The 23,059-nt window shown below is 45.9% G+C and overlaps 1 protein-coding gene across 6 annotated transcripts in view; it reads right to left on the bottom strand.

Annotated features, from left to right (window-relative positions):
• The window catches only part of AUH (AU RNA binding methylglutaconyl-CoA hydratase), a 181,138-nt gene that overhangs the window by 97,117 nt on the left and 60,962 nt on the right, over window positions 1–23,059 (bottom strand). For 5 of the 6 annotated variants that reach the window (XR_009447564.1, XM_059656335.1, XM_059656336.1 and 2 more), the window contains 2 exons: window positions 8,614–8,706; window positions 6,374–6,430 (listed from right to left, as the gene is read on the bottom strand). The exons of the other annotated variant lie outside the window; for it this stretch is intronic. Coding sequence is in view for 4 of the 5 variants with exons in the window: in XM_059656335.1 (XP_059512318.1) it covers window positions 6,374–6,430; window positions 8,614–8,706 (150 nt within the window). In the remaining variant the exon portion in view is untranslated. The remainder of the gene's footprint in view (window positions 1–6,373; window positions 6,431–8,613; window positions 8,707–23,059) is intronic. 6 annotated transcript variants of the gene reach the window in all.

Genomic DNA, 23,059 nt, shown 5'->3' with positions numbered 1-23,059 from the left:
TCACCCACAGAGCAGGGCCGATCAGGGAGTTGGGGCGCTGCCACTCACACTCAGGGCAGGGCCGATGGGGAGGTTATGGCTCCACCCCGCCACACACAGAGTAGGGCCCGTGGGGTGGGGGGGTTGGGGCACCGCACCCTGTCACAAACAGAGCCGCAGGGCAATCGGGGGTTGGGGAGCTCCCCCCTATCAGGCACAGAGCAGGGCCGATCAGGGGGTTGGGGCGCTTTCCCCTGTCAGGAACAGAGCAGGGCTGATAGGGAGGCTGTGGCCCCACCCCGTCACACACAGAGCCGCAGGGCGATCAGGGGGTTTGGGCGCTGCCCCCTGTCACGCTGATCCTGGTGCCGGGAGGCATATTACCCTTTTAATATATAGAATTGAGGCCTGTTGCATGGGTGGGGGCTGGCTGGTTTGCCCTGAAGGGTGTCCTGGATCAGGGCGGGGGTCCCCACTGGGGTGCCTGGCCAGCCTGGGTGAGGGGATGATGGCTGTTTGCAGCTGGTCACACACCATTCAGGGTGGGGGTCCCAACTGGGGTGCCTGGCCAGTCTGGGTGAGGGGCTGAGGGCTGTTTTCAGGCTGGGACTGAAGCTCCCAACCACTCCTTTTTTCTTTTTTATTCTGGGCCAGCTTTAGCTCTGAGGCTTGGCTCCAGCTCTGAGGCCTCAGCTGCTGAAAGTAGGTATCTGGTTTGTTTCAGTTCTATAATCAAAACTCTGTATCAACTCCAGCTCTGAGATCCCGGCTGACTGAAAGCAGGTTTCTGGGCTTTTGTTTAGCTTATATATTTGTTACAATGTTCAAACTGCAGGCTCAGAGGCTGGCAAGGCAGGCGGGGAACGTTGGAGTCCTCCGTCACTGAAGCAAGCAAGCCTCATGTTCAGTTTAAGCTGCCTGGCTGCCGGCCGCCATCTTGGCTGGCAGTTAATTTGCATATCGCCCTGATTAGCCAATGGGAAGGGTAGCGGTCATACGCCAATTACCATGTTTCTCTTTTATTAGATAGGATATCCTATCTAATAATAGGCTGGCGTGGCTCAGTGGTTGAGCATTGACCTATAGACCAGGAGGTCACAGTTCGGTTCCCAGTCAGGACACATGCCCAGGCTACGGACTCGACCCCCAGTATGGGGCGTGCAGGAGGTGGCAGATCAATGATTCTCTCTCATCACTACTGATGTTTCCCTTTCTCTCTCCCCCTCTCCCTTCCTCTCTGAAATCAATAAAAATAAATTAAAAAAAATTTTAAATAACAGTATTCATGAGAATACACAGTCCAAATTTAATCAAATTTATAAAAAGTGTGTTCTGATGAATGGCTCCACTACTGAGGAGGACCCAAAAGAACTTAAGCACATTAGGAAGAACATGCCGATTTCCAGACCTTGCATAGCTAGCTCATAACAGATGAAAGGAGCCCCAGCCAATCTGCCACAGTGATTAGAGTGTCAGCCCGCGGAATGAAGGGTTGGTTAAGGTCAAGGGCGCACAGGCTCAATTCGGGCCCTGGTCAGGGCGCATGCAAGAGGCAACCAGTCGATGTGACTCTCTCGCATCAATATTTCTCTCTCTCCCCCTCTGTTCCATTCTCTCTAAAAACATCAATGGAAAAAAATCCTTGGGTGAGGATTAACAAAAAAATCAAACAAACAAAGATGAAAGGAGCTAAAGCTATCACCCTCATTTCTGTAGTACAATCAATTAAGCTTTTTTCATCTAACCAAACCCAACAGTTCTCTTGCACAACTGTTCCACCTTCCAGTGGTTTTAAAACAAAACATTTCACATTCAGAACCTGGTAAATATCCAAATGACCAAGTTCATCTTTCTCCCACCCCCTATCTCTGCCATATACTAAGCCCCCGTCCAAAAAAATGTACTTAAGCTACTGTATTACTAAAAATTACTGTATTAATTTCCCACAGCTGCTACAGCAAATTATCACAAACTTGGTGGCTTAAAACAATGGAAATGTAATTCTCACAGTTTTGCAGGCTAGAGTCTAGAACCCAGATGTTGGCAGGCCTGCTGGAGTGCTGAGGAAGAGTCCCCTGGCTTCCGGTGACACCAGCACCCTTGGCCGTCCTCGACTTGTAAATGCATCTCCCAGTCTCTGCCTTTGTCCTCATGTGGTGTTCTCCCTGTTTCTCCTCTTTTGTCTGAGTGTCCTCTTACTATAAGACACTTGTCATTGGATTTAAGCTTCATTCAGATAATCCAGGATGATCTCATTTTAATATCCTTAACCTAATAACATCTACACCAACTTTTTTCCCAAATAAGGTCATATTCCCAGATTTTACAATGACATGTCTTTGGGAGCGGGGGAATCATCACTCTCTTCCTAGGATTAGTTTTATCCTCATCCTATATAATAAAAGCCTAATATTCAAATTGTCCCCGGGGCAGTCGTTCAACTGAGAGACCAGGAGTTCGACCACTCGCTATGACTTGTGCTGACCACCAAGGAGCAGCATGGAACATGGTGGGCATCAGCGACGCAGCACTGGCAGCCGGCAGCAGTGGAGGCACTGCCGCCCCGATGGGCCCTGATGAGAGCTGGACTGCAGTGGGATGGTGGAGCAGGTGAGCGGGGGTGCCAGGCCAAGGTGGGTGCAGGTGGGGGCCCAATCACCCCACTGTTTGTCCCGCAGATGGCGATCAGTGGCGGCGGCAGGGGGCGGGGCCGCCGCCAGCTCCCAGGCGCTGAGGGAGCCAGGCGGGGGGCCCAGCCCCAATCAATCACCCTGTAGGTGGGATGGTGGAACAGGTGAGGGGGCAGCACCAGGCCAAGGTGGGGTGCCAGGCGGGGCTGCGGGGCTACAAGGCTGAGGGCATGAGCTGGGGCTGCAAGGCTGGGGGCGCGAACTGGGACCCAATCTCTGCAGGCCATCCCAAGGGACCCCACCCATGCACGAATTCAGGCACTGGACCTCTAGTCACTAATAAATACTTAAATCTTAAAAGAATTTATGAAACATCATGCCTTCTTTCTAAACCTTCTTTTTATTTCACATATTAGTTATCTGGTAATTCTTTTCAATTATATATATTCTTATAAATCCTTTTTTTGTTTTAATTAATCACTGAAAAATCTTGGTATGATAGATATTAAATGTTTTTACCTACAAGAATAGCATTTGTGGGGAGAAACCAAGATGGCGGCATAGGTAAACACCGAAATTGCTGCCTCCCACAACTACTTCAAAAATACAACAAAAAGACAAAACAGACATCATCCAGAACTACAGGAAGGCTGGCTGAGTGGAAATTCTACAACTAGAAGGAAAGAGAAAAGCACATTGAGAGTCAGGAGCTGCGGGAGTAAAGTGCAAAGGTACGAAGGCTCGAGCGCGCGGAAAGGGGCTGGTACCTGAGGACGCGGCTGTCTTTTTGAATCAAGAGGGAGTCACAAGCTCCCGACTGCTCTGAACTCCAGTTCCGGGAAGTCTCTGGGGACCCAGGACTCATACGGGGAGAAACTGGACTGTCTGGCAGCGGGCAGAACTCGGAACTCCAGGGCGGCTTTCCCTCAGAGGAGCTTGCAGCAATTAAATTACTGGGACACTGAGACGCGTGGCCCCTTAGGGCAGGGCTGAGGATCTGCCATAGCTGCTTGCTCTGCCCTGTTGATTCCTTGAGACCCCGCCCCACCCAGGCTGCGGCGTATGAATGCCCTGGCCCTTTGCAACCTGAAAATTACCTAACAAATTACAGCTGGGCCAGACAGACCCAGAACTTCCAAGAGAAGGCCCAAGGCCCCACAGCAGCTTGCATTGCTTCACAGCTGGGCCTCATCAGGACACCTCCAAACTCCAAAAAAGGAAGGGGAATCTGCAGATCTTTCCGTAGCTCCTGCTGGGTAACTTCAGGCAGAGACTAAATTAGCACCTCCTTAGATCCAAGAGCCAGTGTACCCAGTGGTCAGAGTGGGACCATCCAGATTACAACTCCTCAGATCCATAAGGGACACACTCAGGGGGGGCAGACTCAGTGAGCACCAAAGCCCCACTAAAGCAAGTCTTGCCCCAGAAGGGTGTCTTCAGCACAGAAGTTCTCCCACTGCAGACACAGCTGATTCTCACTGCCAATTGGCCTGGAGGTCAATTCCTCCCAGTGATACCTACAACAATCAAGGCATAACTACAACAAGACTGTACACAAAGCCCACAAGGGGGTGCACCAAGAGTGTCCACCTCAGGTAACTGGGGAGGCTGAGCCACTGGGCCCTACAGGACACCTAGCACACAAAACCACTCTACCAACACAGGGAAGCATAAAAAAATGCGGAGACAAAGAAACAGGTCACAAATGACAGAAATGGAGGAAAGCAAACAACTGGATATAGAGTTCAAAACCACATTTATAAGGTTTTTCAAGAATTTTATGGAAACCGCCGATAAATTTAGAGAGACCCTGGAGGATATGAAAAAAGACCAACTAGAAATTAAGCATACACTGACTGAAATAAAGAATAATATACAGAGATCCAACAGCAGACAAGAGGTTCCCAAGAATCAAGTCAAAGATTTGAAATACGAAGAAACAAAAAATACCCAACTGAAGAAGCAAAAAGAAAAAAGAATCCAAAAGTATGAAGATAGTGTAAGGAGCCTCTGGGACAACTTCAAGCGTACCAACATCAGAATTATAGGGGTGCCAGAAGAAGAGAGGGGGCAAGATATTGAAAACCTATTTGAAGAAATAATGACAGAAAACTTCCCCTACCAGGTGAAAGAAATAGACTTACAAGTCCAGGAAGCGCAGAGAACCCCAAACAAAAGGAATCCAAAGAGGACCACACCAAGACACATCATAATTAAAATGCCAAGAGCAAAAGACAAAGAGAGAATCTTAAAAGCAGCAAGAGAAAAAAAGTCAGTTACCTACAAGGGAGTACCCATATGACTGTCAGCTGATTTCTCAACAGAAACCATGCAGGCCAGAAGAGAGTGGCAAGAAATATTCAAAGTGATGAATAGCAAGAACCTACAACCAAGATTACTTTATCCAGCAAAGCTATCATTCAGAATTGAAGGTCAGATAAAGAGCTTCACAGATACGAAAAAGCTAAAGGAGTTCATCACCACCAAACCAGCAATATATGAAATGCTGAAAGGTATTCTTTAAGAAGAGGAAGAAGAAAAAGGAACTCTTACCATTTGCCACAGCATGGATAGAACTGGAGAGCATTATGCTAAGTGAAATAAGCCAGTCAGAGAAGGATAAATACCACATGATCTCAATCATTTGTGGAATATAATGAACAACATAAACTGATGAACAAGGACTAATCCAGAGACGGAGAGGCATTGATTGGACTGTCGGGCCTTGTAGGGAAGGTAGGGGAGGGTGGAGGTTAAGGGGGAAAGATCAACCAAAGGACTTATATGCAAGCATAGAGGCCTAACCAATGGACACGGACAACGGGGGGGTGAGGGCATGAGCGGGGGGGGGGGGGGGGGCGTGGGGGGTAGGAGGTAACGTGGGGATAAGGACACATATGTAATATCTTAATCAATAAAAAATATATTTAAAAAAAAGAATAGCATTTGTATGGATTACTGAAGTAGAAACCTTAGTGGGCTACACACATTGATCTGAGCAGTCTTCAGTCTCAATGAGTTATGTTTTAATTTCTACCTATACAACCTATACACCCTAATCAGGATAAATACTCTTATAATGATATGGCTAATCATACAATTTTTACCTATTTAGGTACAACATGCCTGAAGTGTTCAATACTGCCATTAATTTCTTACATTATTACTATGATTTCTTCATATACTAGTAAGATATCAATGTGCACATCATCAAATGAAGTCTACTTTTTAAATTAACAACTTCACAAAATGTGAATATCTCCAAATTCTCTGCATCAGACAAAGAAACAAACATTTCAGACTTAGATTTCACTATCAACGCTAGGAAACTGCTTCGCCCGTGAGGCTCCCACAAGCAGCAGCTGTCCTTTCTGCAGCAACAGAACCAGCACGCCGCTGCCCACCCCCCAAGCTCTGTCCCGGCAGAGCCACCAGAAACCTGGCGCGTGGCGGGGCGGGGGGCGGGTGCGGGCAGCTCTCTGATCTTCCAAGAATAATGTGATGGCCAATCATCTGAAACTGAAGAAACGTTTGGAAAAGCCTGGAGAGAGCACAGGACAGACACAGCGCCACCCGCCCTCCACCCCCCCTCCCCCCCACACACACACACAGAGCAGAGAGTGCCGAGGAAGGACCGGACTGCAGAGCCACGATGGCGTTAGACGGCGTTAGACTCTCCCCCAGAATGAGGCCTTTCAGGGACGACCTTTGGGCCTTAGGCCCTTTTTTAAGAACAAATCAAGATGGGCGGGAACAATTCATACCTCCACCGGGAATAATTGCCAACTTTGTCTCAACCAGGCCCATTTTGGCAGAGGAAGCTGAAAAGGAAGGAATAAAATTAAGTAACATCCACATAATCATATTCATTGATGATGACTTTAAAAAGTCAATAAGCATGCTATAAATACAGTAATCCCCTTTACCCACAATTTCTCTGCCCATAGTTTCAGTTACCTGAAGACAAATGCTGTCCGAAAATATTAAATGGGATTGTGCAGAAATAAACAATTCCTCAGTTTTAAAACGGCATTTGTGCTGAGTGTGAGACCTCTCCATCCTGCTGCGCCCACCTGGGCTGTGACTCCTCCCGCTGCGCAGTGTCTCAGGCCGCCCATGTGCCTGCTCATCAGTCACTCAGCAGCCAGGAGGCCCTCAGAGTGAGTGCTCAAGGCACCCCCTTCTTTTACGTAGAAACAGCCCACGTGTGGGAGTAGTGATGCTCGCAGTGTGGAATGCCGGAGAAGCCACAGTGCTTCCTTTCAGTGAGGAGTGTGTGTAAAGGGAAAAACATGGTATGACACAGGGCTCAGTACCACCCAAGCTTCCAGGCTTCCCTGGGGTCTTGGAATGTAGATCCCTGGAATAAGGGAGAACAACTGTATTCTGTTTACTAATTAAATGTGTCACGAGTCCTTTTATCACTTCAGAAGGCATTTGGTTATGAAAATAAGTAACACTCTAAACTATATACAGGGTAGGGCAAAAGCAGTTTTACAACTGTATGTGAAACAGTTTATTCTGATATTATTATTTCTTTATTATGTTGCTTTCCATACGAACAACTGTAAAGCTACTTTTGCCCCACACTGTACATTAAGAGACTCAAGCATTTTCCGCTAGAAGCTGCTTGGCAGAGAGTAATTTTTGATGCCGAAAGACCAAGGTGGTAACTATTGGTACACAATGTGGCCTGACGCTGCCGAGCCACCTGAAGGCGTGGCTCCGGTCATCACCAGGAATGAGGAGAGAGGCTGTGCCGATGAGTAAGAACCCTTCAGTGGGGACAGTTCTCCAGGTCAGGCCGCTTCATGTATCCTGCCGGACACAGCACTTTTCAAGGCCAGGGGGTTTTACTCTCCTGCACTGGACAGGGTGCCTTTTCGTGTTTGTTTTAGGGCTACTTTCAAACACCCTGACTGTCCCTCTACCTGCATGTCCAAAAGCACTGGGACGCGTCCCAGATCCTAGTTCCCAGAAGCTGCATTCTTTCAGAAATGGGTTTCATGCGCCTTAGCTGCGCCACTTCATTTCAGACAAGAGAGAGATCCAAAATAAAGAGGAAAGGGGGAAGGTGTGCATGGACTAGCAACTGCAAATCCCAAGAAAGTTACCATAAAATTCTGAAAAACACAATTCACGGACTCTATGTTTACCAGGCAGCTCCACCAGAAGGAACAGTGGGAACCTGGGAGAAAAGTGAACTACTTCCTGCCTGCTTCCTCCAGTCCCTGGTCCCGGAGCCGAGGGAGCAAGGACCAGCTCTGCCATAGGTCAGGAGGCTGTAGAGGACAAGGCCAGGTGCGGTGCTCTGGCAGGCTGGCAGGCGTGAGGGCTGACACCAGACTGCCTGGTTCCGATCCCAGTTCAGTCATTGATCTGGGGCTGGTTACTCCACCTCTCCACCCGGCTTCCCCGAGCTCCACAGAGTACTCATCTCATCAGGCTGTTGTGAAGATGAAGCGAGTCACCACACGTCAAGTGCTGAGAAGGAAGCTGGGCACCAAGTCAACACTCAGCACATGGCTGGCACTAATCGTTTTCATTATTCTTTTCATAGGCACCTCATCCAATCCTCAGTAAACCCCCAGGAAGAAAGTGAAGCCCCAGGAGATGAAGTTATTATTTCTATAGCTAACGGTAACTAAGTGCATGGACTAGACACATGCCACAGATAAACTCACTCCATCTTCACAACTGCAACCGTGACTTCCCCCAATTCAGAGGAGGAAACTGGTCAAAAAGGGCAGGACCTAAGGTTCACATTCAGTTGTGTCTGACCCAGTTCCTGTTCTCCGTTCCTGCTGATGAGAGTGAACAAGAGACTATAGACAACGGTTTTCTTCACTGGAATCTGAAGCACTTCATTAAGTCCAACAGGTGATTTTTTTTTCTAAATAGTCTACTCAACAACAGGAAAAGAATAAAATATTTGGAATTTTCCGGAGACTAAGAAAAAACACGCCTCATTTTAAAAATGTTATATTAATAGGGTGATTCTCACCTGCCACTCGTATGTCACATGCTAATGCCAGTTCCAGACCACCACCTAGAGCGAGTCCGTCCAGGGCAGCGATTGTCGGCACTGGCAGGTTCGCTGCAATAGAAAGAAGGGTGTCATGCCTCTTTACTAAGTTACCTCACTGTGTAATTGATCTTAGATTTTCTCCTGTAAATATATTTTTAAATGGGCTATTGCATATAGAATTTTGTGTCCCTTTTGCCTTTAACAAAATACCATTTCCTTCATTGTTGTCCCATCATATAAATACGCAATAGTACCTTTAAATCTTCCCATATTATTGAGATACTTTCATAAATACTTTTTGTTGAATCAACAAATTCAGACAGATTTCAAGTCTAAATAATTAGTCCATGAGCCTCCATGGGCTCCCTTGTGCTGAGGACGACCCTCTCATTGGAAGAAGTAACCATCTCCTCCAACAAGACAGAAGCAGCCCGCGTGGCTCGGGGGCATCCACACACTCGCTCTGTCCTTAGTCACCAGCACAGTGCGCAGCCGCTGGGAGGTCACCGGGCCCCACCTCATGCCACCCTTCAGATGGGCGAAGCTCTGAGAAAGCTCCGGCAGCCTACCCACAAGCACGGCGGGGAACAGGTCAGCCAGTCACAGAACACACACCAGGCTCTGCTGAGTGCGGAAACAGCATGGTACTGACTGAGACCACTGTACAGTCAAATACCCAGATTTCACTCCCATAACTGAATGTGGTGTCTGACGTGGGAATGTGAGCTGGGCGACCTGGCGAGGCACAGAAAAGGAAAGCTGCTCACTTCTAGACAAGACGCCACCAGCGCCAGCACCTCAAGGGAACTGACCCCGGAATATTTTCTTCCCAAGCTTAAACCTTCGCTCATGACCCCAGAGCAAAAGACGCTGACACTTGCTACCAAGATTCATAAAAGCATTCTATTTTTCAATGCAAAGCTTCACATTTCCATAGTCAAAAATAACATAGGAAGGGTTCTGCTTCTTAGGACGTGGCGTTAAGAGGCACCATCTCAACTGTCCTCACCACAGAAGAGAGCCGTCAGCTAAGCTGTGGTGGTCATCACACTGCAATATTTAAATATAGCAACTCAACAAATAGACACCTTCAGCTTATATAATGTTATATGTCCATTATACCTCAAGTAAAAAGTAAAATAAAAGTAGGTAAAATAAAAAGGTACCATCCCTAAAAATCTCTCTCCCACAGGCATGTGAAATTCCACAGACCAAAAGGCTCTTCCCTCGAGGCCTTGAAAACATACAAATGTGCTGAAGTGCAGAGACTTCAGTCCTCAGGCTTCTTCTAGGAGCAAAGCCTGCGGAGGCTGGGAGCAGCATGCCCGGCCTGGCACAGCACGGCCCTGTCTGCACCCTCGCAGCACAGCAGGCCGTGGGGCCTGAACCCTGAACGGGCAGCTCAGAGCCCACGGGGCTCCCTCCCTGTGATGTGCTTTAGACCTCGGTGAAGAAACGAACAGAAAGACAGGTTTACAGAGTGTGAGTTTAATGAAAAAACACAACAATGTCTTGGTTCATTTATCTGACAAAAAGGAAGAAAAATCAATAAACAAATATAATGGCAACTTAATCTGAGTGGCTCCCAAGGTCATCTCCAGTCACTACAAATAAAATGGCATCACTTTGTTCCAGCTCTCACCAGACTCCTTCCCCACTACGACCTCCCCAATCTCATCTCTCCCCTCAAAACCCGCCCCTAGGCCTCGCTGTGGCCTCAGCTCGTCCACCTCTAAGCTTCTGGGCCCACTCCCACTTACCTCCCCTCACAGCTCTAGTCCCACTGCAACTCCTGATACTGTGCTTGCTCCGCTTACCAGTGACACCATGAGACTGTCCCATAACCAATGGGCATCACCTGGTCCCCAGTAAACTGAAGATCAGAGACATTCGCCTTGGAAACTCCTCCTTGAACACACTCTTCATCTGCCTGCTAGGGCCCTCCCTCGTCTTTCCTGCCTTCCCATCTCCCTCTGGTTAGGTCTCAGCCTTCCTCCCCTCTCAATAGGACTCTACCAGGAGATCTCATTCCCACCCTAACTTTTACCCCCCTATTTAAATACCAACAATGTCCCAATTTCTACCCAAACATCTCTCTAAACTGAATCTCTATGGCCACCTGCTTGTAAGACATCTCCAATGAAAAGCTTTATCGTGCTCAAACCAACTTCTTACCAATCCTTCTTCTAGTGACTATATCACATTTGGTAGCACCTCCATCCATGTTACCCAAGCAGGCACCCTGAAGTCCTCCCGGTGTCCTCCTTTCCAATGCCTTGCACCCTACTGCTCTCTGAGTCCTGTCCACCAGCTCACACATCTGTAGTCCCCCTCCCTTTCCAAAGCCAGGGTCCCGGGTACCTCATTTCTCACCAGCAGGAAGTCTCAAATTGACCTTGCTGCAATTTTCCCCTTCATATTACCTGCCAGATAATCTTCCTAAAGTGCAAACATAGTTATGCTATCCCACTATTTAAAACTGAAAACTGACCGGGCCGGTGTGACTCAGTGGTTGACTGTTGACCTATGAATGGGTCACGGTTTGATTAACGGTCAGGGCACACGCCTGGGTTGCAGGCTCCATCCCCAGCAGGGGGCATGCAGGAGGCAGCCGTCATCATTGATCTTTCTCTCTCTCCCTTCCTCTCTGAAATCAATAAAAATACATTAAAAACAAAACAAAACAAAACCTGTACAATGATGTATTCCACATTGAGGATAAAAAGGGAGAAACCTCATAGCACAGCACAGGAAGCACCTGATGAACTCAGTTCTGTCCACCTGCACAACCTCCTCTCCAAGCTCAGACACCTACTCTGTGCTTCAGCCCCAAACTACTTACAGCCCCCAGAAGGCATTTCCATCCACAGCTGTGCACAAGCCACGCTCTGCCTGGAATGCCTCGCTAGCCCCTGCTGCCTTTCGAGGCATTGCTCCTCCAAGTCCCTCCTGTCGTGCTTCCATGGCACTCTGTGCACACTTCCTCTCAGCAGCCAGCTCATGGCCATTCTGAAACAAAGGCCAGTGACGTCACACCAATGGTGGTCAGCAGGGTGCTTCTTACCACCCGGGACAAACCACAAGGTTTTTCACTGCTTCTGCTGTCTCCCTTATGCTGAACCTGGTATTCTCCCTACTTTTCTTTTTATTAATAACTTCTTTCACTTAATATTTTTAAATGGCATGAATATCAGCAGGCTACAGAGCTACGGAAAAGAAACGGCAGCATTCCTAAGCTTTCAGAGCAACAGGAGGGAAGGGCGGGTATTCTCTCCTTGCTGTGGGAAAATGCTGGCATGGGGAGTGCTAAAGGCACTCAAATAACTGTTGCAAGCTGACTCTTCTTAGAAAGAGAGATAACAAAAGTGAGTTTTAAAGGTCCCCCAAACGCAAACTCAGGCCTGAAATATGTGTACTACTAAGTTCCATTTCTGAAAATTCCAACCCATCAACACTAATAAAAGAGAAAAATGGTAATTGGCGTACGACGATACCCTTTTCATTGGCTAATCAGGGCTATATGCAAATTAACTGCCAACTAAGATTGGCAGTTAACTGCCAACAAGATGGCGGTTAATTTGCCTATGTAGGCACAATGCAGGGAGGCGAAAGGGAAAGCAGGAAGAAGCCCCCTGCCACTGACAGTGATCAGAAACCCAGGGGGGAGCTAAGAGCTGGGGGGCAGGGCAAAGGTGGCCCTGGGGCTGCCTTTGCCCTGCCCCCCAGCCATGATCGGAGAATCAGGTGGCTTTGCCGGCCTGGCCAGTGATAGCAGGAAGTAGGGGTGGAGCCAGCGATGGGAGCTGGGCACAGTCGAAGCTGGCAGTCCCGGGAGCTAGGGGCCCCTTGCCTGGGCCTAAAGCGGAGCCCACGATCGCGGGGCCGCTGCAGCTGTGGGTCCCCGCTGTCCGGGCCGAATGCCTCAGCCAGAGGCATCCTGCAGGGGCAGGGGCAGAGCCCGCGCAATCGCGGCGCCCCCCGCTGCCACTGCAGGTCCCCGCTGCCTGGGCCAGACACCTAGGCCAGAGGCGTGAGGCCTGGGCAAGGGGCCGATCCTGCGATTGGAGGGTGATGGGGGTCAACGCCTGAGGGCTCCCAGTATGTGAGAGGGGGCAGGCTGGGCTGAGGGACACTCCCCCCACACACACCCAGTGCACGAATTTTGTGCACCGGGCCCCTAGTCTAATATAATAATAGAGGAATACGCAGGTTAGCCGGGATGCCGTTAACATCACGACCAATCTACAAGGGGCAGAGAGCTACAGGAGGGCGGGGAAGAGAGCTACGAGCACACGGATTCGTGCACAGTGCTATTAGCAGTAAATAAATAGGAACAAATTGATGTGATATATATGGAAAGGGGATTTTTCTTCACATCAAATTGTGCACTGATAATAAAGACTAAGTAGAAGGGCTGAAGGAATAAATCGGCTGTAAATTACAAAAGTAATGTTCCATACCTTCCTAAGCCTTGAAGCACAACAGAAAGAACACGGGAAGTTTACAATTCTTGGTCATTTACAATGTTCTTAACACTGCAACTCAGAGGAACAAATGCCTCAAAAAGAGTTGGCAAGGCTTCACTCTCCATTTTGATAGTATTCTCAAATCAATATACTTACAAATATGACAGTTAGCCGACAGAAAGTTTAAAATCTTTATTCTAAAAAATATAGTCATTAAAAAATTTTACTGTACATAAAAAACACAAATAAAATTAGTTAAATGCCCTCCCTTCCCCATCACTGTGAAAGTTACTATAAGCTAACCTTATGCTGATAAAACAAATGATGTGGAAGGTAGCAGGTTCTACATAACTTAGAGTATGGGATTTACATGATGGAGTGATAGAAAATGAGTAGAAATAAACAAATGCAAATATGCTGATCTGGGAAGTGAGGGGGCAGGAGTGACTGAAATGAATCTTCTCATTGCTTAAGTATTCTTAATTTTGAAATCAGAGAATATAACACTTTTCCTCCACATACTTAAACTTTTGGAAGTAATAAAATTTTCAAGCTGCTGTAGGTCAGTGGTTAGAGCACTGGCCTGAGCACCTTGCAGGCTCGAATCCTGGTCAAGGGCACATACCTGGGGTGCAGGTTTGATCCTCAGCCCTGGTAGGGGTACATGCTAGAGGCAACCAAACGATGTATCTCTCTCACATTGATGTTTCTCTCTCCTCCTCTCTCTCTCTCCCGCCCCAACCTCCCACCCTCTCTAAAAATCAATGGGAAAATGTTTTTAAATTTGACAGTTAAGACCTTAAGAAATTTTCTCAAGAGAATAGAAGTTTTTAAAATTATAACTTATATGAAATACATAATACAAAATGACAAGAAATGTGGGGGTCCTTATAAAAAAAAAGGAAATTAACACACTCAAATCATTAAATAAACTACGTGGTACTTTCAAATATTAATTAACATAAATTAGCATTGTACAAATCATTAAATACATTTTTCTTCCTAAAGAATTATTTAATATTACAGCTTAGTATTCAATGAGCAATTGAATTTCAACCATTTTAAAAGATTATGAATCCTGAAATTATACATAATCCTAATATTTCTCTGATTTTCTTTCTTTTTAAAAAATTAATTAATTACAGTTGAAAGATGTTTTTCTTAGTAAATTTTTTTCAGGAAAATATGAGTCATCTCAAAATACGTTAGTTTCATAGTTAACAACTGGGTTTTATAGCTCGTATTTCTACCTGGGAGCATTTAATAATCTTAGTGAAAACTCAATAAAGCATACCGTTAGGAAGGCAGGTTATTAGTTTCAAAGAACTGAGAAATATCAAAATGGCAGTTGTATAGGAAAGAGTGAACCGAATGAAAGAGGGCCTGTCAGGAGCAAAGGCCCTCCCAAAGGCAATAGGAAGAAAGTGTGACTCAACGTTATGCAACCAACAGGATCAGATGCTATTTTTGAGTGCAGTACTAGGAAGTAAGCCAGGCATGACAAAGAAGACAATAATCCTTTGAAATGCTCCTAAAAATATAAAGCAAACAATGAAAGTTTTGCTATTTTAAAAAGAAAATAAAAGAGGTACAAGGGGAGGCTCTGTCTATTCAGGGGTTTGCAGGACACCCACGGGGAAGATAGCTGAGGCCAGAAAACCATGAATGTGGGGAAAAGGAAAGACAGGGTCTGCTTTCAACTCTGAGGTACAATACATAATGTAAGTTTTTGGATGTTTCTAAAAATATGAACAGGCTAATTGCTACAAAAAAAAAATGCTAGTGTCAGTCATGATTTTTAAATTTGGTTTTGTTTAAAGCAGTGGTCGCCAACCTTTTGGACCATACGGACCACCAGTGGTCCGAGGACCACCAGTTGGCGACCACTGGTTTAAAGAATAGTGTTCTTATACAAAACTGAAAAATCAATATTTCAAAAGAAATGCCCTTATAGTATACTGGTAGTCTAACTTTATTGGAATCATTCAAGAATAGAAACAAAATCAAGATTGGCTGAAAACTAAATGGTGATGGACAGATACTTCATTTGAACATACAATACAGTGTACAGATAATGTGCTGTAGAATTGTGAATCTGAAATCTATCATATTTTGTTAACCAGTGTCACCCAAAAAAATTCAATTTAAAAAAAGACTTAAGCTCTGTCTGGTGTGGCTCAGTTGTTTGGGTGTTGTCTTGTGCACTGAAAGGTTTGCTGGTTCAATTCCTGATCAGAGCACATGGGCTTGATCCCCAGGTGCCAGGCGTTCAGGAGGCAGCAGATTGATGTTTCACTCCCACATCAATGTTTTATTCTCACATCGATGTCTCTCTCTCTCTCTCTCTCTCTCTCTCTCTCTCTCTCTCTCTCTCTCTCTCTCTCTCTCTCTCAAAAAAAAGTCAATTAAAAAATCTTAAAAAACATTTATGTGAGAAAAACAGGGCCCAGGCTGGGGAGGAGCCTGCAACCAAGGTATGTTCCCTTGACCGGAATCGATCCTGGCACTCTTTGGTCTGACGTTCTATCCACTGAGCCGAACAGGCTAGGGCTACAGCCACTTTTTACAACATTCCTCAGATAATGAGTTTTGTCCAAACCCAGTAAAAATCCAACCAGGATGCCCTGGCTGGGTGGCTTAGTTGGTTTGAGTGTTGTCCTCTACACCTAAAGGTTGCAGGTTTGATCCCCAATCAGGCACATGTGGGAGGCAACTGATCTCTCTCACATGGATTTTCTCTGTCTTTCTTTCTCTCTCCCTTCCTCCCTCTCTAAAAATCAATGAACAGAAAAACATCAATGAGGATTAAAAATGGCAGCAAAGTGGATGCTGCACAGACATGCTCCCAGGAACAAACTGGTATTACAACTAAAATATAGAAAAACTTCCTGACTAATCAATGGAAAACTCGCAGGAAAAAACCCTGATACCCAAGGACTGAATGTGGAGACCACAAAGAGAAAGGTAGGAGGAGGGGAGGCACAAAAGGGCTGGCAGGGCACCCACAGACAGCAACTGAAGTCTTGGAGAGATACCGCAGCTGTGGGGGGTTGCCACTGAGAACTGTGGGATCTAACCCCAAACCTGGGCCCCCCAGTAGAGAGCACCAGAACTGAGAAGGGTACTCACATAAAACTGGCTGTGAAAAGCAGTGAGGTGCTGTCTGCTAGGGAGTAACAGCTGAAAATTTAGGCGCTCTCTTAAAGGGCCAACTCACTAAACTCCCTGTGGAGCCACCACATTGGGCTCCAGCAGAGGGAGGGTGAAGCAGACTAAAGTTGTGAGAGCAGAAGCCAGGACTAGGGACTCAGGGGATAGAGCTCAGAAGGCAGACACCACAACTTTCCTAGGCTGAGTCATTCCCTCATGCTGCAGAGGACATCTTTCCCACATAGACATCTGCCTCTCCTGGGGGGAAGACAGTTGACACACCCTATTGGAAAACAACTTGTCCTGAGGCCACCTAAGAGATTGAAAGTAACAATTAGCCTCCAGGCAGAAGGAGGCTAATTTCAACTGCCCCACCCTGTTGAAAAAAACCTCTCGCTACACCTGAGGACAATTGCCTGGGGAGCAATTCAAGACGGAATCCTATCAGTCTGTAGGCAGAGGCAGTCTCTGGAGGCTTTGAGTCTTTGCCTGATCTAATGAGTCAGAAACAGCCTTTAACAGTCTTGCACTAGAGATTGAGAGGTGTAGAGGCTCTACCTAATACATACTCACAAACCCAAATGGGAAATAAAGAGACAAAGAAACAAACCCCAAATGAAAGGATTAGAGAATTCTCCAGAAGAAGAGATAAATGAAGCAGAGATAAGAAATTTATCCAAATCAGAGTTCAGAATAATGATGGTAAAAATGCTCAACAGCATGAAAAAAGATAAAATAACTATGAAAAAAGAACAGTTTAAGATAAAGAATGGTGTAACACAAAAAAAGAACACACTGGAAGGAATACACAACAGATTAGGGGAAGCTGAGTTTTGAATCAGTGAATTAGAAGACAGAGTTGAAAATACCACTCAATTAGAGAGCCAAAAAGAAAAAAAACAATTAAAAGACAGGAGAACAGCTTAAGGGAGCTGTGGCACAATGTGAAACGTAACAATATTAGAATAGCAAGTGTGCAAGAAGAGGCAGAAAGGCATAGAGAAGATGTTTGAAGAAATAATGGCAGAAAACTTCCCTAACCTGGTAAAGGAAAGAGTCACATAAGAGCAGGAGGCACAGGGAACCCCAAACAAGAAGAACCCAAACAGGCCCACACCCAGACACATCATAATTAAAATGTCAAAAATTAAAGACAAAGAGATAATCTTAAAGGCAGTAAGAGAAAAGGAAACTGTTACCTACAAAGGAGTTCCCATAAGGCTGACACCTGATTTCTCACCAGAAACTCTACAGGCCAGAAGGGAATGGCATGAAGTGCTCAAGGTGATGGAAAGCAAGGATCTGAGACCAAGATTACTATATCCAGCAAGGCTGTCATTCAAAATAGAGTCAAATAAACAGCTTCCCAGACCAAAAAAAAAAAAGGCTAAAAGAGCACCTCACCACCAAGCCAGCATTACAAGAAATGCTAACATGATTGCTGTAATGAGAAGAAGAAACAGAGAGAGAAACCTAGCCTTAAAATGACAATAAATAAGTATCTATCAATAATAACCCTAAATGTAAATGGATTAAATGCTCCAATCAAAAGGCGGGTAGCTGAATGGATACAAAAACATGACCCAAATATATGCTGTCTACAAGAGACCTACCTCAAAACAAAAGACACACACAGGATGAGAGTGAAGAGATGGAAAAAAATTTTCCATACAAATGGAAAAGATAAAAAAGCTGGAGTAATATTAATATCCAACAAAATAGACTTTAAAATGAAGGCCATCACAAGAGACAAGAAAGGTCACTACATAATACTAAAGGGATCAATCCAACAAGAGGTTATAACCCTGGTAAACATATATGACCCAATATAGGAGCACCTAAATATGTAAAAAAAAACTTCTAGAGGACTTTAACAGAGAGATCAACAACAATACAGTCATAGTAGGGGACTTTACCATCCCTCTGACTTCCCTGGATAGATCTTCCAAACAAAAACTTAACAAGGAAACAGAGACTCTATAAGGACACACTGGATCAGATGGATTTAATTGACATTTATAGACCATTTCACCCCAATAGAGCAGAATATACGTTCTTCTTAAGGGAAGAAGGATCAGTCACAAAGACAGACCACATGTTAGGACACAAAACAAGTCTCTACAAGTTCAAGAAGACTGAAATCTTATTAAGTATCTTCTCAGACCACAGTGGAATGAAATTAGAAATCAACTACAGTAAAAACGCCCCAAAACATTCAAACACATGGAGGCTAAATAGTATGTTATTAAACAACCAGAGGCCTATTGCACGAAGAGATTTGTGCAATAGGCCTTCCCTTCCCCTGGCTGCTGGCACCGGTTTTCCTCCGGCACCCAGGACCCAGGCCTTCGCTCCGGACAGAGCCTTCAGTCTTTGCGGCTCTGGACGGAGCCTTCAGTCTTCACTCTGCCACTTTGCCCCTATGTATGCAAATTAACCGCCATCTTTGTTGGGTTAATTTGCATACTCTCCTGATTGGCTGGTGAGCATAGTGGAGGGGCAGTCAATTTACATGTTTGTCTATTATTAGGTAAAAATGAATGGATTACCAATGAAATCAAGAAAGAAATCAAAAGCTTCCTGGAAACAAATGAAAATGAACACACAACAACCCAAAATCTCTGGGACACTGCAAAAGCAGCCCTGAAAGGGGAGTTCATAGCTCAACAGGCATACTTCAAAAAACAAGAAAAATCAGCAATTGCCGGGAGCCGGTCCATCCTTGCTGTTTCAAGGGACCTGGCATATTTGGCATACGGTTCTTAATATGTTTGCTCACCTTCTTGGCACTGTGTTTTAACCAAAGTCACCTCTCCGAGAAAGGTTGAATCCCCAGGTAGGGATTTTCCCCTGAAGTTAGGGAGGGAATAAAACCCCTCAACTAAGTGCCAGGCGGGTAATTAATCCCTTTAACTACGAACAATCATGCTTAAACTACATAATCTTTTCTCCCTGGAATGGAGATAAGAAACGCCCTAACCTTTGTAATAGAGATTGATAGGGTTGAATCAACTGGTATAAATACAGTTGTAACAAGACAGAAACACTCAGAACTCAGAACACAGAACTAAGGACACAGGGCTTGGAAGACAGGACCAAGAGAGACAGAGCCTAGGCACAGAACCTACACAGAATGTTCTCTAGAGACAGAAGAACTTCGCTGGCGAGAGCATGCCGGAGGATCCTGGACAGGGACTGGCCTCGGAGCCTGGAGGCGGAGCCTGGCGAAAGAGCATGGCAGGGATCCTGGACTGAACCTGACTGCGGAGATTGGCAAGAGAACCTGACCAGGACCTGGCCACAGAACCTGGCTGGAGATCCGAAGCAGAACCTCTCTGGAGATCGAGACCATTCCTTCTTCACCGACTCCGTCCACACCTTTGGGGACCCCTGGACCTGCTGGGGTTGGACCCGGCAAGCAATAAACTATTTAACCCTACAACTTGAAGAACTAGAAAGAGAACAACAAGAAAAGCCCAGAGTAAGTAGAAAGAAGGAAATAATAAAGAGTAGAGCAGAAATAAATAACATAGAGACTAAAAAAACAATACAAAAAAAAAATCAATGAAACCAAGAGCTGTATCTTTGAAAGGATAAACAAAATTGATAAACCATTAGCCAGACTCATCAAGAAACAAAGAAAGAAGACCTAAATAAATAAAATCAGAAACGAAAGTGGAGAAGTAACCCCTGACACCACAGAAATACAAAGGATTGTAAGAAAATACTACGAACTACTGGTATATGCCAACAAGCTGGACAATGTGGATGAAACAGACAAGTTCCTAGAAAAATATAATCTTCTGAAACTAAATCAGGAAGAATCAAAAAAACCTGAATAGGCCAATAACAACTGATGAAAGAGAAGCAGTAATGAAAAAACTTCCACCAAACAAAAGCCCAGGTCCACGTGGCTTCACAGGGGAGTTTTATCAAACATTCAAAGAAGAATTAACATCACACTCCTTAAACTATTTCATAAAATCCAAGAGAAAGGAACACTTCCAAACTCTTTTTACGAGGCCAGCATTATCCTAATTCCAAAACCAGATAAAGACACTACAAAGAAAGAGAATTACAGGCCAATATCTCTGATGAACATAGATGCTAAAATCATCGAACAAGATATTAGCAAGTCACAACCAGCAATACATTAGAAAGATTAGACACCATGACCAAGTGGGATTTATTCCAAGGATGTAAGGCAGGTACAATATGTGTAAATCAATAAATGTGATACATCACATAAACAAATTGAAAATCAAAAATCACATGATCACATCAATAAATGCAGAAAAAACATTCAACAAAATCCAACACCCATTTTTGATAAAAACTCTCAGCAAAGTGGGAATAGAGGGAGCATATCTCAACATGATAAAGGCCATATATGACAAACCTACAGCCAATATCATACTCAATGGGCAAAAACTAAAACCATTTCCTGTAAGAACAGGAACAAGACAGGGATGCCCACTTTCACCACTCCTATTCGACATAGTACTGTAAGTGCTAGCCATAGTGATCAGACAAGAAGAAATAAAAGGCATCCAAATTGGAAAAGAAGAAGTAAAACTGTCATTATTTACAGATGACATGATATTGTATATAGAAAACCCCAAAGACTCCATTAAAAAACTACTAGGCTTAATAAATGAATTCGGCAATGTAGCAGGATACAAAATTAACACCCAGAAATCTACGGCTCTTTTATATACCAATTAGTGGCCCAGTGCACAAAATTCTTGCACATTAAAAGGGGATTAATTCGAGGAAATATTTTAATATTGCTATTTGCCCTTTCTCTATAATAGAAGTGTCACAGATTAAAGGAAATTAGTAAAATGTATATGAAAATCTTCCTCCTGTCAGAGTCTGGGGTGCACCACGGGACCCAGAGTCAAGTCTCCACCCACCCACGTGCGCCTTGAAATCACGTGGGACCCAGACCCGGCCAGCCCCACCCCACTGGGCTAGATCCAGACCCAGCCAGTCCCACCCTTGTCAAGCCCCGCCAGGTGTGAGGCGCAGCCTCAGGTCCCCTGGCCCGGCGCCAGGGCGGGGGGTGCGGCCTGAGGTCCCCCAGACCAGGCCAGGGGGAGGGGCACGCCTTGAGGTTCCCCATCAAGCCCCAGCAGGCAGGGGACGCAACCTGAGATCCCCTGTCAAACCCCACTGGGCGAGGGGGACGCAGCCTCAGGTCCCCCAGCCTGGCACCAGGAGGGGGGCGCAGTCTCAGGTCCCCCATCAAGCCCTGCCAGGAGAGGGGCACAGCCTCAGGTTCCCTCATCACGCCCCGCTGCAGCCCATGGCAATGGGAGCAGCCTGAGGTCCCCCGGCCCAGCACTGGGGTGGGGAGGAGCACCTTGAGGTCCCCCGTCAAGCCCCACTGGACCAGGGGTGCAGCCTCAGGTCCCCCAGCCTGGCACCGGGACGGGGGTTACAGCCTCAGGTTCCCTGGCCCAGTGCTGGGGCCGGGGGCATGGCCTGAGTCCCCCATCAAGCCCTACCGGACGGGGGGCACACCTTGAGGTCTCCTGTCAAGCCCTGCCAGGTGGGGGGCACAACCTCAGGTCCCTTGGCCTGGTGCCAGGGTGGGGGGGCATGTCCTGAAGTCCCCCGTCAAGCCCCGCTGGGTGGGGGGAGCAGCCTGAGGTCCCCTGGCCAGGCGCTGGGTGGGGGGGCATAGCCTGAGGTCCCCCATCAATCCCTGCCTGTTGGGGGGGCATGGCCTGAGGTCCCCTGTCCTGGCACCAGGGCAGGGGGAGCAGCCTGCGGTCCCTCTCAAGCCCCACAGGAGATGGGGGCTGAGGGGGGCACAGCCTCAGGTCCCAGCTGATTGCTCGTTAAGGCTCCTTACAGGAGCTCGGCCTCTGCTGTGGGTGCAGCCATCTTGTGTTACAGAAACCGCCCCCCCCCCCCACCGTGGGCGCCACTATCTTTGTGGCAGAGTGACAGTCAATTTGCATATCCCCTCTTTATTATATAGGACTAGAGGCCTGGTGCATGAAAATCGTGCACGGGTGGGGGGTCCCTCAGCCCGGCCTGCACCCTCTCCAATCTGGGACCCCTACACCTTTTTCTTATCTAGCTAACCTCTTCACATTTAAAAAAATTAACTGAAATACCACTTACTCTAGGAAATCCTCTTGGAACAAATCTCTTTACAATCTGTATTAAGTATTTTCATAGTATACCATTCTTTTTCTTTAGCAGCAACTTAGAGTGGATGCAATGTGCTTCTCATTCTTGCCTCTGAATTCTTTCTTGTTGCTCTTGTAATAGCAAAGCTTATCCAATTTACATTTGCACTTCAAGGGCTTATATTTCTAGTGGGCTCCCTGCTTTTTTTTTTAAGCAATAAATTTGGGTTTTGATAGTAAGCCTCACTTGTAATCAAGCCTGTAGGTCTCCCTATCTGAATATTTCTATAATACCTATCACTTTAGCATACCAAAGATTGTGTTCATTTATAGAAAATAACACTAAATGTCACCTGATCATTTGATCTTCTAGTAATATTTTATAGCAAGATGTATTCTAGTAATTTAACTATTACAAAACTGAGGCATGCAGAAATAAATCACATTGAACAATAAAGAATGTCTCAAATATCAAAGCATAGTACATTTAGGGCCCCCCTTGTTCTGTGCCTCAAATATCATAGCATTTTCCAATGTTATCTCCGATAAGGGTTTAAGCTCCAAAATTTATAGGGAACTCATATAACTTAACAAAAGATAAATAATCCAATAAAAAAAATGGGCAAAGTACCTAAATAGACACTTTTTGAAAGAGGACATAAG

The sequence above is a fragment of the Myotis daubentonii genome, chromosome 11, assembly GCF_963259705.1.
Source record: "Myotis daubentonii chromosome 11, mMyoDau2.1, whole genome shotgun sequence".
Taxonomy (NCBI): domain Eukaryota; kingdom Metazoa; phylum Chordata; class Mammalia; order Chiroptera; family Vespertilionidae; genus Myotis; species Myotis daubentonii.
Note: the sequence above shows the minus strand (reverse complement) of the source record. Positions and strands in the feature narration are given on the sequence as shown.